Source organism: Enhydra lutris, unplaced genomic scaffold (genome assembly GCF_002288905.1).
Source record: "Enhydra lutris kenyoni isolate GAN:26980312 unplaced genomic scaffold, ASM228890v2 scaffoldscaffold12, whole genome shotgun sequence".
NCBI lineage: Eukaryota > Metazoa > Chordata > Mammalia > Carnivora > Mustelidae > Enhydra > Enhydra lutris.
The window spans coordinates 70285085-70302271 of record NW_019154096.1 but is presented as its reverse complement, the minus strand read 5'-3'; the positions used below and the strand labels follow the sequence as shown (position 1 = coordinate 70302271).

The window sequence follows — 17187 nt, the reverse complement described above, 5'->3', positions numbered from 1 at the left end:
AGGTGTGTCTGCTCAGAACAGAATGAAGGGCAGGCTCACTGCCTTGGAAAGGACAAACTGGCCAAGGAGCAGCAGGCTGTGCTCTCAGACTGATGAGGGTTCTCGACAGGCTGAGCTAGAACAGGGCATTCCTGATTCTGTTCCTGTACTTTCTACAAGAACCTGGCTACTGTGCTGAAACGCCACTGGCCGGACTGGAGTGGGAAGGCGCCACTTTCTGAAGAAGACTTCTAGCAGAGTCCTGCAAAACTCAGGTCCTAGAGGGGAAGACTCCTCCCCGGAGGCCACCTCTTACTGCCAGAGGTCACCCAGCCACTCCCTGTGAAGGATCCAGAGGCCCTCAGCCCTCAGAAAACCTCAGTGACCTCCTCTCCATCCTGACCCTCAGGCCCCTTTGTTTTCCCTGCATTTGCTGAAAGCCTCTGTGTGAACTCATTCATTTCCTTCTGAATTCCAGGATTCAAAGGCTCTGGAAATACCAAAGCAGGAGCCTCAAACTTCAGCTCCATTTTGGGGACCTATGCCCTGGTAAGCTGACCTTCCAGAAAGATTCCAAAGCTTGGCGCCCGGAATGACCCACAGCCAGACCTGGACCCGCTCCCCACCCCGGCCTCGGCGTCTCCGAATGATTTTTGCCACCCTGGCCAGCCAACACTGTGTCTTCCAAGTGGGAGGTTTTATTAGGTTTTACGACCATGAAAACACAGGACAGTGGCGGTTACAGCGAACATTTCAGATAAAGGAACGGACCGAGTTGCACCCGCCCTGTCCTTGGGGCCTCCTTCCCTAGGTCTCTCACAGATTCTCCCTGTGTCCTCCCCCTTTGCAAATTCGAGAAAGTTGAGAAGACACATTTAAAGTAGCAGGAATACCACCAGCAAAATGGAAGCAGAAGGATAACTTGGAGAAACAACGGATGAGAAACACGCTACAGAAAAACCTCTTCTACTGCGTTAGGGTGTGGGGCGGGAGAGCGTGCCCCGGGCTCAGCGTCCATCCCCCGGAGACCCTGGTCATACAGGGCCTTCGGTGATACCCTCCAGAGGCATGCTGGGCGCACTGTCAGTGGTGGGCCGCTCGTCCTTCTTCAGCGACGTCGGGACCCGGAGGCTGACGTAGGGTTTGTGACAAGCTGTGTTGGCCAGAGGGGGGTAGTGCTGTCTGTAGCAAATGTAGGCAAAAATGAGGCCAATGACTCCACCGACAAAAGAATCTAGGCAGAAAGAGCAAAACGGGAGAAAAGTGTTATGACGCATTCGAATGTGGCCAGTTGCGTTTTCCAGAAAGCCCTCTGCTCACCTGCTGCAGTGAGTGGCTTGCTTGCTGGACCCCTTGAGAGACTAAAGCAAAGAGAAACCATGCTGGAGGTTTAGATCTCGGTGGCCTCTGCAGATCTTTCCATTTCAAGGACTTAAAGATTCCTTGAAAATGCTTCCTTGATTTGCTCTTAGGTCTTTAATATGGACCCAAACATTGCATGAACTCAGATTTGCATTCTTGGAAGTTAAAACCAATTCTAGGTTCTGGAAGAAGTCCAGCCATGTCTATAGGATTGAGACACCCCGGTGGGGGGCTGTGCTTTCTTATCCTTCAGCAAGTTCCTGCTGGAGGCCAGCACTGCCAGAGAGCTATGGAAACCCACTGGGCGTGCTGTCTCTGTCTCGCGGTCAGTGATTTCTCAGGGAAGAAATACACTTCGGAGTCGCAAACCTCAGCATTTTATGGTGAACCAGGACTGGCAACTCAACACGTCTCTGCTGTGAGAATCCCAGTCCCTCCAGCATCTCATCAAGTCGGGGGATAGAGAGGGTCGGGGAGGTGGGGGCAGGAGGGGGCATCTGCGGCCAGAACAGGCCCCTCCACGGCAGGGCAGTGGGGGGCAGCCCCTTGCCCAAGCAGGCATTCGGCTGATGCCCAACAGAGACTGCATCGGAGCAGTCCACCCCAGCAACCCTCACTTCGTGTGTGTGGATGTGCACGTGTTGCCACTTTAAACTGTGTCTATGGGTTATTCCAGCCAGAAAGACCCTAGCACACTGGAAAACCTTCCCTAACAAAAGAAATTTGGGACTCCTTTGAAGATTCCTGCCAGGATGAACTGTCATTCTCCATTCGGGGTTTCCGCTTCCACGTTTTTAATCTTGTTGGGCTGCACACACCTCTTAGAGGCAAATAGCATCATGGATTCCTGAGTGAGGTCACAAGGCATAATTTTTGTTTTTAATTTAATTTTATTTAAATCCAATTAATTAACACATAGCATATTACTAGTTTCAGAGGTGGAGTTCAGGGATTCATCAGGCGCATATAACACCCAGTGCTCATTCCATCAAGGGCCCTCCTGAGTGCCCATCCCCCAGGCACCCCATTCCCCCATCCCCCCCCCCAGCAGCCCTGCTTGTTTCCTAGAGTTAAGAGTCTCTTATGGTTTGTCTCCCACTCTGATTTCATGTGATTTCACTCATATGTGGAATTTAAGAAACAAAACTGTCATGGGGAAGGGAGAGAAAAATAAAATTAAGACAAGGCATAATCAACAGGATTACACCAAGTTCCTCAAAAGGAGAAGCTCTTCACAGTGCCTGTGGCCAGCAACCTATAAAAATAGGCCAGGACTCCAGGGTCTGAGGTCAGAGAGTTCCACTGCTGTTTCGATCTTTCTCTAATACCAGGGAGCAGCTGCATAGGGCAATGATTTCTTATTCGAGTCTGAAATGACCCATGGCACCTGCATTTGAGTCACCGACTTACTGAGCAGACCAAAGAGCAAAGCCTAGAAATAATGTCATTCGGCTAGCAAGTTTCCACATCTCCTTAGGTGCACCACTGGCCATGGGACATAGAATCCTCCGGAGCAAATGTTCTCCAGGCTTAAAGGTGGAACAGCACGCGAGGGCGAGGTGAGGGCTGCCCACGCTGCTTTCCCAGTGAACGGGAAGAGGGGAACGTGGTATCACAGGTCCACCGGAGTCACCAGAAATGACAAGGGCAACGCAAGGTCCAGGCAAGCTGCCTTCTCGGCTGGGTCATGTGGCACTTTATTACAAAGGTGGTGAACGAGATCCAAAAACTCACTTCCTTTAGGAGGGAGAGGGTCATCAAGTGCCTCAAGTGGGCCACTGTTATGATGATGAAATCACTTTCACATCCTGTCCGGCCTGTGCTGACAGAAAAGCAGGCAGGGGACAGGCAGGATGTTATTATGAGAAAAACAGCTTGGGATCGACTTTACCCTACATATGGCAGCATGGGACTGGAGCGTTCAAAAGGGGAATCAATGGATCTCAGCGTCCCTGAAGCACAAGATGCTGGTCTCCTTACTCAGCATCAGTGCTATTCCATTCCTCCCACGTCTGTGTTCCACATGGGTATCAGGTGTCCGGTGCGACGTCTGGCCCTCGGGCACGAGGCTGAACAACACTGACACCTCACAGTCCGAAGGGGCCAGATGGACCCTGACTAGCAACAGGCTTATCCATGAGCCACAGCCGTAGTACACATCTCGAAGGAGAAGCGTGGGTCTGTGACACCACCCAGCGGAACAGCCCGGGCTAGTCCCGTCAGACCAGGTGAGTTTCATGGAGGGCACCACCCCCTGCCCCCCAGGCCAGCCCTGCAGGATGGCAGGCGTGAGCCAGGAGAAGTGGGAAGTGGAGACAGCAGGCATGCAGAGGACAGAAGGAAGGGGCTTGGCAAATTTGGGAAACAGAAGGACCAACCATCTTTTACAAAGGTCTGGTGTCTTTATCATTCCACAGGACAGAAGTTGACCATCAGGTAGTTCATGTACCCTCGAGCATGGACGAGGGACTCCGCTGGCTTTCTGGGAGACTGTGCACACTTCTTAACCTACACCTACCACTCAGGACTCAATTCCCCTTGATGGTCTCCCTCGTCTTCGCTTCCCAGAGCCCAGCAGTCATTACTCGGTAAATGTCTGGTGAGTAGGGACGCGTCGACCCACAATGATGAGATGGAAGCCCTAAACCAGCGACATCACCAGCCACAAAAGGCCCCACGCTGTGTGATCCCATGTACGTGCAGTGCCCAGAATAAGGAAATCCATGGAGAAAGGAAGAACGATTAGTGGTTGCCAGGGGCTGGGGTTTCTTTTGGGGTGAAGAAAATTTCCTGGAATTAGATAGTGATGATGGTTGCACAGCTCTGAACATACTAAAAACCACAGAGTTGTGCACTTTAAAAGGGGTGAATTCTAAGTTACGAATTATACCTCAACAAAGTGGGGGGCGGGAAACAACACTAGAGGGGCTCCAATGGTAGCAGAAAGAGGCTTTGCATCAGGCAACGTGAATTTTAATCTTATTTATAAAATGGGCATGACCCCCTCCCCCTTCTCATGAGGTCAAAGGACAAGAGAGGATCCCACTGGGCCTGGCACAAACAAGCAGAAGGGCTCTGAAGATGTGCTGTCAAGTCCCCTGGGGGAACACATCCCTCTCTGTCACCATGGCGACATCCAACATCACTGAGCTAACTTGACTTGGGAACTTGTATGCCTTGGGCTGTATGACCCAGGACACTACAGGAAAAATCAGCTCTGACAAACTCAACAAACCCACATGATACTTTCTGTTCCTTTCATTCTACTACTAGTGAAGCTTTCTATTTTTGTGACTTTGAGCTTCTATGAAAGAATTTCCACAGCACAGAGGATAGAAGATCTGGCTGGTGTACCGGGAGCTGGAAGGGCGGCTGCCATGTCTGTCTTTCTCAACACCACACATCGTGGGGAGAATATGTCTGGGACACCGGCACAAGTGACATAATGACTGAATGAATGCTTCCAGTCACATTTTTCTGTTCATTTTTGAAGGGAAAGAACTTGTAGAGGAAAGGTTAATTTTAATAACCCCCCAAAATTTAAATAAAACCAGTGTGAAGAAAAAGATGATACTACTAAGAAAGAAACATGATTTAGTAAGACTCATTCATTCATTCGTTCCCTCATTCAACACATCGACTGGGCACCGTTAGGAGTTGAATTGTGTCTCTCCACCCTGTAAAAAAGACAAGTTGAAGTCCTAAGCCCAGTACTTCAGAATGTGGCCTCATCTAGGTACAGATTCTATACGGGGGTCACCGAGTTAAAACGATCCTGAGGGTGGGCTCTCATCTACTGTGACTGGTGTTCTTACAAAAGGGTAAATTTGGACTCAGGGACAGACCCCCACAGAAGGAAGATGATGGGAAGAAACGCAAGCTCAACACGGGAGGTCAAGATGGGAATGATGCTGCCACAAGGCAGGGAACATCTGGGGTTTCTAGAAGGTGGAGGAAGCCCAGAAGGATCTTCTCCCTACAGGTGTCAGAGGAAGTGTGGCCCTTCTCACACCTTGACTTTGAACTTTCAGCCTCTAGAACTGTGAGACCATTTCTATTGTTCTAACCCACCGGGTCTGGGGAACTTTTTATAGACCCCAAGGAAACTAACACAGGCACCTACTATGTGCCACGTCAACAAGAGACAAAAATCCCTGCCGACATGGAGGCTGGACTCTAGTGCGGAGTTTCCCAACTACGCATCGTGTGAGCAACCGGCTCCGTGTTGTCCACGGCTGTTTGCACATGACTACAGCCAAATCCTGGAGTTGCAACAGAGACCGTCCAGCTCACACAAAGCCTAAGATAGTTACTGTCTGACCCTTTGCAGAAAAAGCCTGCAGACTTCTGTTGTAATGGATAAGGACAATGATCAACACACCGCAAACTACGTGGTTTGTTAGAGATGCGTGAGCAAGATGACAGGGAGCGACAGGGAGCGTGGCAAAAGCGCTGCGGTTCCAAGAGCAGTCATCACGAAACGTCCTCACCCAGAAGGGGACACTTGAGCCAAAGCTAGGAGGGGGAAGGGAACGAAGCCCACCTACAGAGGGAGTCGGATTCTAGAAATACCCTGAGCAGAGAACCCACAAGAAACACCAGAGAAAATGAGAGGAAGTAGAGGGGAGAAGGATGGGAATGACGTGAAGCCTGGAGGTCATCAACGAGACTTGTGAGCAGCCAACATCCCTCATCCCTGGGGACCGAGCAACAGCGGAAGGCAAGGGCTAACCTGGAGGCCGAGAGGGCAGAGGGCCTGACTCATGCTCCTCTGGCCTGGCCCAAAGCGCCGTCCAGTGGGTTCTGAGGGAGGGGGGCAGACAACCGGGGGTTGCACACAGCCTCAGCCCTCCTGTGGGGGATGCCTAGGATAGGAAGGCAGAGGTGGGCAGACTCATAAGGCCGAGAAGCGGAGAGGCTCCCAGACCCTGAGCAACATTCCGCAGCTGATGCTGAATGTGAATACAGACCCTGCCACAGAGGGCAGCCCACCGTGGAGGGAAAATGGGTTGAAATCAGTTCACTCCAGACCGAGAATATCTGTGGGAGACTCTCAGTGTTTCTGTTTTACTCAAGGCGGTGCGATCCTGTTAGGAACAGTAATATAATTTCAAGGGCTCCTTTGCTTTGCTTTTTTTTTTTTTTAATTTTTTTTTCCCAGTGTTCCAAAATTCATTGTTTATGCACCATACCCAGTGCCAAGGGCTCCTTTTCAAGTCACTTTGTTTAGAAAATCTAGAGACTGCTTCTGACAGACCAAGGAAACACCTGGTCAACAGAGTGTATCCCTCAACCGTGTGTGTGTGTGTGTGTGTGTGTGTGTGTGTGTGTGTGTGTCTGTGTTTAGCAGGGAAGGGGTAGCAGCCTCTTCCTGGCTCTTCCCAACCACCTCATCTGCAGGGCTGATCATCTGAAGTCTGGTAACTACACAAAAATTCCTTTCAAATCACAAACCCTTCACAGCCCAGTCAGGGAAACATGGGGAAGGCAGTAGCAGCCCCCGAACACTTCAGCCCGGCCAAATATGGCGTCTGTGATGGCCACGGATGCTTGCTAACCTCGGGCTGGGTGGGAACGAAGGACCGTTTCCTCCCTTGAGACCCACTTTTCTGTATTACATTCAGAGGGGATGCTCTTCCTTAGAGTGAAACACCACACAAGCACCCAGGGCCACTTAAATGACATTATGATTACAGAAAACAGTGTCGGTTGGAAGATTACTCCCAAATGTGGAGTCGCATGAGGAAATCCTAGATCCAGATACAGGAATTTGAGGGAAAGAGTGAGCTCACGGTTATGTCCACTCATATAACAAACAATACCTTCCTGCCACTCCTGTGATTTCTCACTGACTAGAAATCATAAACCCACAAGCCTATGAGTTGAGGCAGAAGTGAGTTCAGTAAGAATCTCTGCCCTTTCTCTACATTTTTCTCCACACGTTTTTCTCAGCAGGGGAGTTCAGTAAGTTTCAACTCTTGAAAACACGTGGCTAATCACAAAGGTCAACCTCCTTTTGGGGTGCTGGGCTTGGCAGTTAGCATCACCCATGAAACCCTGTAGCTTCCACTTGACCTGAAAGGCGGCATATCATAAAGACATGGAGACTCTCAGCCATGTATGGCCTCAGGACCCATCCATCTGGCTTTATTTCTGCACAAGTCCTGCTAAATGTTTCACAGGCCTCTTCCTGCCCTGGCCTGTGCCCTCCATCTTCTTCACTTAATAAAACAACAGGCTTGTCTGTTTGGAGTGGAGCTGGGAAGGCAGAAAAGACGAGAAGGGTGTTGATAACAGAAAATAACCATGGTAATGGAAAGAGGGAGGCATTTGGGATTATGGGCTATTTATTGGATAAGAATATGTAATCGAGTAATTGGATGTACTTCTATATTAGACACAGTTGTGTAAGTCAAAACTGAAATGGAGTCATAAAAATCTCATAATATTAATGCTGTTAACTAAAGTCTATAATGAGAGGGATTTGGGTTTTGCTGACGCCTACGGGGCTCTGCGTGGATTCCCATCATGATGGGCAGCGCCTGCCCATGGTCACTGGGCTCAGTCTGCGAAGGAAAAAACTTATTTCTCTCCATCAGGCATCCTGCCTCAAACGCACACCCACACTGCCCATCCCTTCTCCAAGCTGGAAACCTGGGAGGCCTCCCTGATGACTCCCTTAATGAGTGAGTGTTCAATGAATAAAATTCCCCGCTCGTTGGATACCGCCGCTTCTTAACATGTAATAAGGGGGAGGAAAGATGGCGCCGAGGTACACTTTAGATCAGGGCTTCTCAACGTCAGCAGCAGCCATCCAGGCCCGGGGAGGTCTGTGCTGTGAGGGAGGCACTGTCTTGTACATTGTAAGAGGTTTAGCAGTAAACCCGGCCTCTCCCCACCAGGCTCCGGGAGCAACCACTACCACCACCAGCCCCCAGTTGTACAGACGAAAAAGATATCTGCAGATATTGCCAAATGTCCCCTGGAGGTATAGTCACCCCCTGCTGAGACCACGGGTGTAGACAGCGACAGCCGGCCTCATAAAAGGGAATTCAGGTCAAATGAGCCAGACTCATTTCTGAGCCCGTTAAAGAGTCCAAGGAAATCACGCATGCTCCTCTCCTGGCTGATTCTGGGGTTAAGAACTGAACAGACGACACCAGTGAACTGGTCTTTAGGCCACATCAATGACCTAGAACACCCCACGTACATTCAGTTTTGCCTGTGGGAGTCTAGTATAGCTCAAGTCTGGCCCTAAACATCACTGAACATAAATTCTCTTGCTCTGCTTTCCTATCAGCCCACAGAGCGTTACTAGTCTCCCTCTACTGCTCCGAGCTCCTTTCTGCGTCCGCTGGAGAAGACGGGTCTCAAGCCCTGTTGCGAGCAGGCCTTCAAGGCCCCGGGTGCATCATGAGCCCACCACGTCTGGAAAGCCTGGGACTGTGAGTCTTCATCCTTTCCTGATGTACCGGCCCCAGCAAGGTAATGAGGGAAAACCAATCAGGACCACAAGTATTTAAGAGAGGCCGATCTCAGGTCTGAGGGTTTCAGGACGAGTTCACTTCACAAAGGCCCTGACTGCCTTGCAAGATAAAGCAGCGCTCTATTCAAGGATGAAACCCGCCATCGCTTCACAGATCCAAAGCGCCCGAATCAAAGTGCAAACCGGGGACTCATGGCTCACAAACAGACCGCATTCCAAAAACACGTCTGCCTCTAAATCAGTTGTTGGGGAAACACAACTCATCCTTCTCCAGAAACAGTGCGGGAAGCAACAATACCAATTTGCGTTTGTGTAGTATGTTTTCGCTCACAAGATACATTCGGATCCATGATTTCACTCGGTCTGTAAAAAAGCATGTGAAGTACTGGGGGGTGATTGTTCCCAAGCTCAGAAGAAGAAACTACAGCTCACAAGGGATAAATGAAGAGCCGTCCATAAGACACCAGCCAGCCCGTCCTGTTCTTCATGGAGAGACGCCCTCATCATCTGGGCAATAATGATTCTGTTGGAAACTAGTGCCGTGCGCGGTGGGTAGGCCTTGGTGCTGCTGGCTCGGCGACTCTGCCCCTGCCGCCCTCCCATGATGAAGCTTTGTGTCATCTGGAGCTCCGTCCGAGTCGTTGTTCAAAGCAGATCGCAAGGGAGGGCACAGGGCTCAGCCTTATGGCTTCTAGTGACTGCCCCCCTCAGAAGGGCCTCAAGACCCTCATCCCTACTTGACCCATCCACCTGCGGAGACCATGCATCAGTCTCTCTCTTTACCCTGAAGCCGTGGCTCTTAGCTCAAAGCTGCTGCTAGAAGGAAGCCCAGAGCACGAGCTTCCAGGAGCCTGGAGAGTGGAGCTCAGGCCAGGGAAGGAGCAGGAGAAGCTGGAGAAGTACCAGGAGGAGTGGGAGGCCCCAGAAAAGATGGGGAGATGGTGTCCCCAGCTAGGAGCGCCCCTCACCTCTGGCCTCATCTGCTACATCACCACCCCTGGAATAAATAGCTGGGAAGAGGCCAGAAGTGTGCGGGAACACAAGGCAGCTGGCTGCAGAGACAGGAAAGGGGGAGGAGGAGAACCGCCTGAGGGTAACAGGAAATGGCAAGGGAGAGGACGGGCAGACCACAGGCTGATGGGGAAAGTCATTCAGATCGCGGGAAACTGGATTTGGCACATGTATAATTCAGTCTGTTGGCTTAAAGTCGACACACTAGAGCTCTTCCCCAAAGCCGCTCAGAATTCATCAGAAATGACCGACACGCATGTTAATGCAGACGCCTGGCCACCGCTCCGGACCCACCCTCCGAGTGGCTTCCTGTGTCAGGGTGGCCTGGTCAAGGTGACCTGAGGCTCGCCCTGTGGGGAACGTGGCCCTCCATCCTGCGCTGCTGGGGGCGCGGAGGCCCGTGGACATCCCCTCTGCCCCTGCTCCCTGCTTGCCATGGCAGCTGCTAGAGGTCAGCCGGCCGTGAGCAGCAGCTGTCTGCCGGGGGACAGGGCGCGCTGCAGCTTTATTCCAGCCCCGCGTTTGTTGGCGGTTCGTTTTCCTTGTCTCAGATACTCCGGAGTCACGTACAGGTAAACCTCACAACAGCCTCGGAGCGGCGGCTCAGAACGCCACTGGCGTTGATCCCTGGGCTGGACCCATCCTTTGGAAGTGCATCTGTGGTGAGAGATACGTCCTTGCGTGACAGATGTGACATGTGAAAGGAGCCAAAAACCATTTGGCACCAAGTCGAAAGACTGAGGCACGTGATGGAGCAGGGCGGTCACAGTTGGGTCTGAGGCCCAGGGTCTGCCTTCCTGCTGGAACCTGGGCACAGAGGGAAAGGAGCGGCTTCCGTGCTACCTCCAATAAGGGCAGTATGGAGGCCAGAGCTCACATGCACAGGCAGGTTTTCTCTAAAAACTGTATCTGTGGTTATTTCAACCTACACTGGTCTGACAGTGGGCAGCTGGTTCCCCCTGAATGGGTACCTTTCTACACCCCTCCCTTCAGGAGAGTGTCAGACGACACCATGAGGACGAGGCAGGCCCTGGGCAGGGACTCACCTTGCCAGTGATGCTTGTAGTCACACATACGGGACAGGGCAATCATCATGGCGCAGTACAGGGGCAAGATGGCGGCACAGAGCCGCCAGCTCTTCCCCCGCCCACTCTCGGTGAAGCAGTGCAGCTTGCCAGCCAAGTAGAACGTCGTGAAGCCAAGGCCAGAAAAGGCAACTGCCAAAGAGAAACAGCAGGTGTTACACTAGCAGGTGGTAAGTGGCAGGGACACAGCATGTCCTGGGCATCCTGTCTACCATCTTGCACACCCCAGGGCCAAGGCGTACTGGCACCAGGCATGGTCTAGGCAATCTGTGCTCTTGCTAGAACCACACTGGTATGAAAGTTTTAACAATGAGAATGACCTTCCAGGCTTGTGTCTGATCAAAATCTATTCTATTTCATTCATTCATTCATTCATTCATTCACTCAACAATGATTTAATGGGTAGCTATGTGCGTTAGACAGACACTGCTCTAGGTGGGGGAATAACAAAGTGTGTCCAATGCTCTTTCTGTGTCAAGGGTCTCAAGGTCTGGTTGAAAGACACAGCCATGTGTAGAGAGGACTTCAATATAATGTGTTGGGCTCTATAAGAAAAAGTGTGCACAGAATATAAGACTGTGACGACTCCTTAGATTTGAAGAGTGAGGGAAAGGGAGAGATTTGGGGCTTGGTGGTGCTCAGTAAGATGGGTTCAGCACAACTATGGAGCAGTGAGTTTGATGGAGAGGTTGGCAGTGACGAATGCCTTGTTTTCTTCTAAAAATTATGCCTATTGATTTTTAGAATTGCAAAGACAACTCATGACTACACTAAATCTGTTTTTGAAAGCGTAGAGACCGGGTGTAGCTTGTGTAATTCCAAGACTTCTTACCCAGTCAGGTTTAGAACACAGCTGGAACTCAGTGAGATTTAAAGCAAGTTTTGTGCGGGTTTAGTCTTCCGTGGGTTTAGAATGATCTGCAACCCTGGCTACCCATGGAGTAGGAAGGTGAAAACCTAAAAAGCCTAGGAAGCTTTACAAAATCCTCATAGCCTGTCTCGCCGCTGAACATTCTGCTGCTGCCGGTCTGCTGGTCTGGAGCACGTGTGTGAGTGTGAGTGTGTGAGAATGTGTGTGGGAGTGTGTATGTGTGTGTACATGTATAAGTGTGCACGCATGTCTAAGTGAGTGTGCACATGTGAATGTGTATAACTGTATATGTGTATGAGTGTGTATGTGTGTGCGTATATTTGAGTACGTGCATGTGTGTATATGTGAGTATGTGTGTATAGGTGTGAGTGTGTCTGTATGTATATGTGTGTGAGTATATGTGTATGTTTGAGGGTGTATGTGTGCATGCATGTGAGTGTGTGAATACACATGAGCTGTATGTGTGAGCGTCTATATGTGTGCACACATGCATGTGTGCCTAAGCGAGCATGTCTGTGTGCGTGTGTGTGTGTGTGTAGGAGCATGTATGTGCGTATGCATATGTATATGTGAGTGTGTGCGCGTGTGACTATGCATGCGTGTACTCCCCGAGTGCTTCCAGCGCCAGCCAGGGTTGAGCTTTGCACACTCGTAGAAGCCGCAGCCCCTGCCTCCTCTAGACACCAGCCTAATCAAAGCTTTCCTCTTAGAGAGAAAATCCTCCAGAGGGGCAGACTGCTTGGTAATCAGCCCTTGGTAATCAGACTGCTTGGTAATTGCAAGACCTGGTAAGAACCGTCTTGCAAACACTCCGGATGCCAGGCCACCAGCGATGTGGGGAGACTGCCCGAGCCCGAGCAGCAGCCTCAGCGTCCCCGAGTTAGGGACGGATAAAGAACGTCAGGCTGGCCCAGACCTGCTGAGTTAGACTCTGCATCTCCCAGGGTCCACGAGAGACCTGCGGGCACTCTCCAGTCTGCGGGCCTGCCTCAAACACACTCAGCCTCTTATAAGACTCCCTAAGAGGGCACCTCAGGGAAGTAATCCAAAAATATGGACAGCTCTAGAAGATATCCCGGCCGAGTTATTTATAATCATAGAACAATGGAAGATGGGGAATGCAGAGGCACAGAGAAGCAAACTGTGATATTTCCATTCAGGGGACTGTGACGCACCCAGGAAAACCACAGCTCACACGGCGCGACAGACAATTCTCACGGTACCATGTTAAGGGGAAAAGCTGGACCTCAAATTGTAGGTTCAAGATAATCGTGGCCACAGCGTGTAAAAATGGTTAAACTGTAGCTTTACTAAATTATCTCTGACAATGTATCTTTTTTTTTTTTTTTAGAGAGAGACAGAGAGAATAAGTGGGGTTGGGGAGGGATGAGGAAGAGGGAGAAAAATCTTCAGTAGGCTCCACGCCCAGTGCCGGGTTGGATCCCATGGCCCTGAGATCATGACCTGAGCCTAAATCAAGAGTCAGATGCTTAACTGATGGAGCCACCCAGGTGCCCCCATAATGTGTCTTCTTAAAAGGGATCCCCCAGGCACAAACATGAGCTTGTGCCAAAGTAAGAATGTTTCCAACAACCAAGTTAAGGTAAGTGAAAGGGGTTGGGTTTTTTTTGTTTTTTGTTTTTCCTTTTTAAACAATATTAAATCAGGTTTATCTCAGGAATAAAAATGAAGCACTTAAACATTTTTGAACAATAATTAGCACTTAAATAAACAGCAGAGCAGTGCCCATGCATATTAAATATTCCATTTAAAAGAAGAATATGTAAGGAGCTTCACTGTCCAGGCCTGTTTTACATTTTTGCTACGATGGAAGGTTTTTAAGTGACTTAAGGGCACTCGAGAGTGGTCCCATTTGGCCTCCATCCTAGCAAGCACAATGGGTTCTTAATTTCCCGTCCTTACCCACGTTGCTCTGCTTCTTCTATCCATTTACACCCACCTCTGAGGTAGCTGAATGGGAGTGGGAGGCTGGACAGTTGGCTCTGGTGGGTACTGGCCTCATCCTGAATTCTCAAGGAGGAGTAATGGAATTCACTCAAACCAGACAGCTTAGCAAGTCTATCTGGCTAATTATGCTGAATGTGGGAGCATAAAAGAACTGTCCTGGGGCTGTGTAGGGTTATGGATGAAAGTCTCCAAGATTTCAATCAGAGAGGCAGCCTTAAGTGTTGCCAAACTGGCATCTCTTGGGAAAAGAAACACAACCAAAAAGAGGACGTCCACGAGTACAAGGCAGATGAGGGCAGGAATTTGTCTGTGTCCCCGTAAAACAAATTTATTCGGAGACTTTAGGACAGACAAATCCCAGCTCAAGCAGCCACCTGAGCCTTGAGGCACAACACGGGCAAGGGAAGGGGCAGCTGAAAACCCTCCAAGGTCAAGACCTGGGGCAGGTAGCTCAAGGCCAGGCCCTCAGGCTGCACTAGATCACCTCCTGGTCCCCCTGGAACTCGAATTTGGCCAGCTTTGGCAGCCACAGACTGGCACTCATTCTTTGGAGAGCAGGTAAAAGGTACTCTCCCTCATGCCCTGGGACCCACGCTGCAGCCCTCCAAAGTGTGGGAGTGTCTGCTGCTTTGAAAAGGAGCAGGGACTCACAGGCATTTTTAAAGGCTGGGTTTGACCGTCCAGATCCTGCGGGCACCCAACAGCAGCTGCTTTTCTACATATTCTATTGGGCCTTTGGGCAACATTTTTAAAGCAGCACTTTATGCCTTGACTTTTCTAGGTGACACGACAGGCTCCGAATTCATGCTAAACCTCATGCTTGTTACTTTCTCAGTGGCATTCACGTTGAGCCAGCAGAACGTCCTTTGGCAAAGGGCTTTGGAGGCTCTGCCTTGTGGCCTGGAAGGCACATGGGAGCCATGGACACCATGGGCACTTTGCATTTCTGCTTTCCCGAATACTGTCTGAATTAGAACTAGGCTCTGCCAAACCCCACTGAATTCATACGATCCCACATTTTGTTTTGCCGCCTCCTCCCGTGAGGCTGGGGGTTTGGGACCAGCCTGTAATCCCCCGGGAGCCGTCCAGCTCTCAGATCCTGGGGCTCACCGGGGCTCAGATTCGATTCAACTGGGAGAGAAAGAAAACAGGGAAGTCTTTAAAGGCTTTCCAAGGCGAGCCAAGCGACACCCTATTCTCTTCTCAAAGAAACATGCACTTGAGACCCTGCAGAGCTGAAAAACCTTTTATGCTCATGTAGATCAGGTGAGACCCGATTCATTCCGCCGGCCTCTCCCCTTAAACACAGCCCCCCCCCCCCCACCGACCCTTCCAGCATGATTAAGAAACGGAACTGAGAGCAGAGCAGTCAAGGCGGTGGACATTTCAGAAGATGGAGATCATAAAATAGGGGAAATGTGTTCCTATTGTGCTAACATCATGAACAACAGAAATATGATTAGAGCACTCCCAAGCCAGTGGGCAAGAGGGTGCTGGGATTCTAGCTGTCCCTGGGGCTCCAAACTCGTTCATTTGCTCTCCAGAGTGTGAAACACACACAAGCTCTCACAGTGATCTATGAGGAAGAGCATATGCCCCTTGCTTTCAGAGCCGGTAGCAGGTTGTCTGAACTAGAAACAGCTGATTGTAAATATTTATATGTTGATCTGGCTGTGAAAAGCAAAAATGTTCTTGGAGCCTGTAAACTAGGAAGCAGATGAAGGAGGATGATTTCCCCACCCTGTTTCTGGCACTTTCAGCTGCACTCCTGGCACGGTCCTCAACGAGAGGAGATAAGCAAAGCATCACAATACAACTCCTGGCCCAGGACATCTCAAGTCGCCTCCCCTGTACAGGGCTCTCTGCCTGCCTGGGGATTCTGAAAGGGAATCACTGGTTCTTCTCCCAGGCTTCATAGACCAATTGCCACAGGTTGATAACTCTCTCTTTGGAAATTAAGTTCTATTTATGGCGCTAGCTTAGGTGAGATAATATGGTTTCCCTCCCCACCCATTCCCCTCAATTGACTTTTAAAGCAAGTTGAAGACTTTCGGACCCCAATGATTGCCAGAAATAAGAAAATTGGCATGCACAAACACAAAGATTTCAAAATAAAATGAGGTAAGAATTGGGGGAACAGATTCTGCTTTGCGTGTTGTGTTTTTCACTTTTGCTAATTTTAATGAATTTCCCAGGCAAACTGATCATTCCTGGCACCAAAAATGGAATTGTACCCTGATGAAGTAATCTGTACAAATTTTCCATTTTATGATGCTCAAACAGCTAGAATTTTCTTCTCCAAGAGGGAGAAGGGTAATACCAGATGGCTGAATAAATCTTAATACTGAAGGGGGTTTTGAGAACATCAGTGCATCTCTACAAGACCATCCAAAACCAGGACATGGGAACGAGCATATCTGGTCGGTACCTGGACATTTCTCATCACGGCTCTGTCATGAACTGAATACATGACATCGGGCAAGTCACTTTCCCTCTCTGGGCCACAGTTTGGTCTATAAATTGAGAGACTGAACCATGGGGGCCACCAAGTCATGCCCACGGAGGTCAGGCAGATAGGGAACAGGAATAAAGTAACTGGTATTAGAGGCAACTTTTTGCAGCAAAAAACCCTTCTGGGTCTATCTTTTATTATTCCATTATTGTTAGGCACTCAGATAAGAAGCACTTCACTTTCTGAAAAAAATCAATGGCTCATTTGTGATGGTAAATGATAACTAACACCTGACCCCACGGTGGGACAACAGCTGGGAGTGCGGAGTACTGGGGAACACCTGCCTATTTAAAGATGCAGCCTTGCCATGTACGATGCACCTGCTTTTAAAATGCAGCTGGTGTCTGCCACGTAGAAATGTGGGCTCTGTGGTCCTAGAAGTTTTGATCTTCTGCAAAGGAAGGAAATCCCAATGTGTGCGGTAAATGTCTCCATTTTAACATATTAACAGCTCATCAAAAATTAATACAGTGCAGACCAAACGAACCTTATCTATGAGCCAACAGGGCTGGATCTGCGGACTGCCAATTTGACCGGTCACCTGACCCCCATCTTTCAGTGTCATCTGGTTAAATCCTCCCTGTGCCTGAGCTGAAAATGACACAAGTCCATTTGTCCCTGCTCTCTACACTAAAGCAAAGAAGCACTTGAGCTTGGGATGATTTTGTTTAAACCAATAGCAACAGCAAATTAAGTGACACAGGAAATTTGGGACTCAGGAATCCATTCAACAGCAGGGACGACGGACAGTCCCCAACTTAAAAGGGTGCAACTTACTTTTTTTTTTTTCTTTATAATGGTGAGAAAGCAACATGCATTCAAAAGAAACCACACTTCAATTTCTGAATTTTGTCCTTTTCCCATGTTTGTGACCTGTGATACGATCCTTTCTCATGATGCTGGGCAACACTGG

General features: G+C 49.7%; 1 protein-coding gene across 1 annotated transcript in view; it reads right to left on the bottom strand.

Moving 5' to 3' along the window:
* Window positions 1-661: 661 nt before the first annotated feature.
* LOC111145185 (phospholipid phosphatase 4) overlaps window positions 662-17187 on the bottom strand; it is a 114670-nt gene continuing 98144 nt past the window's right edge. Inside the window, exons 6-7 of the mRNA XM_022499904.1 lie at window positions 10885-11055; window positions 662-1213 (exon numbers count right to left, since the gene is read on the bottom strand). Of these exons, the coding sequence (XP_022355612.1) occupies window positions 1014-1213; window positions 10885-11055 (371 nt within the window). The 3' untranslated portion in view covers window positions 662-1013. The remainder of the gene's footprint in view (window positions 1214-10884; window positions 11056-17187) is intronic.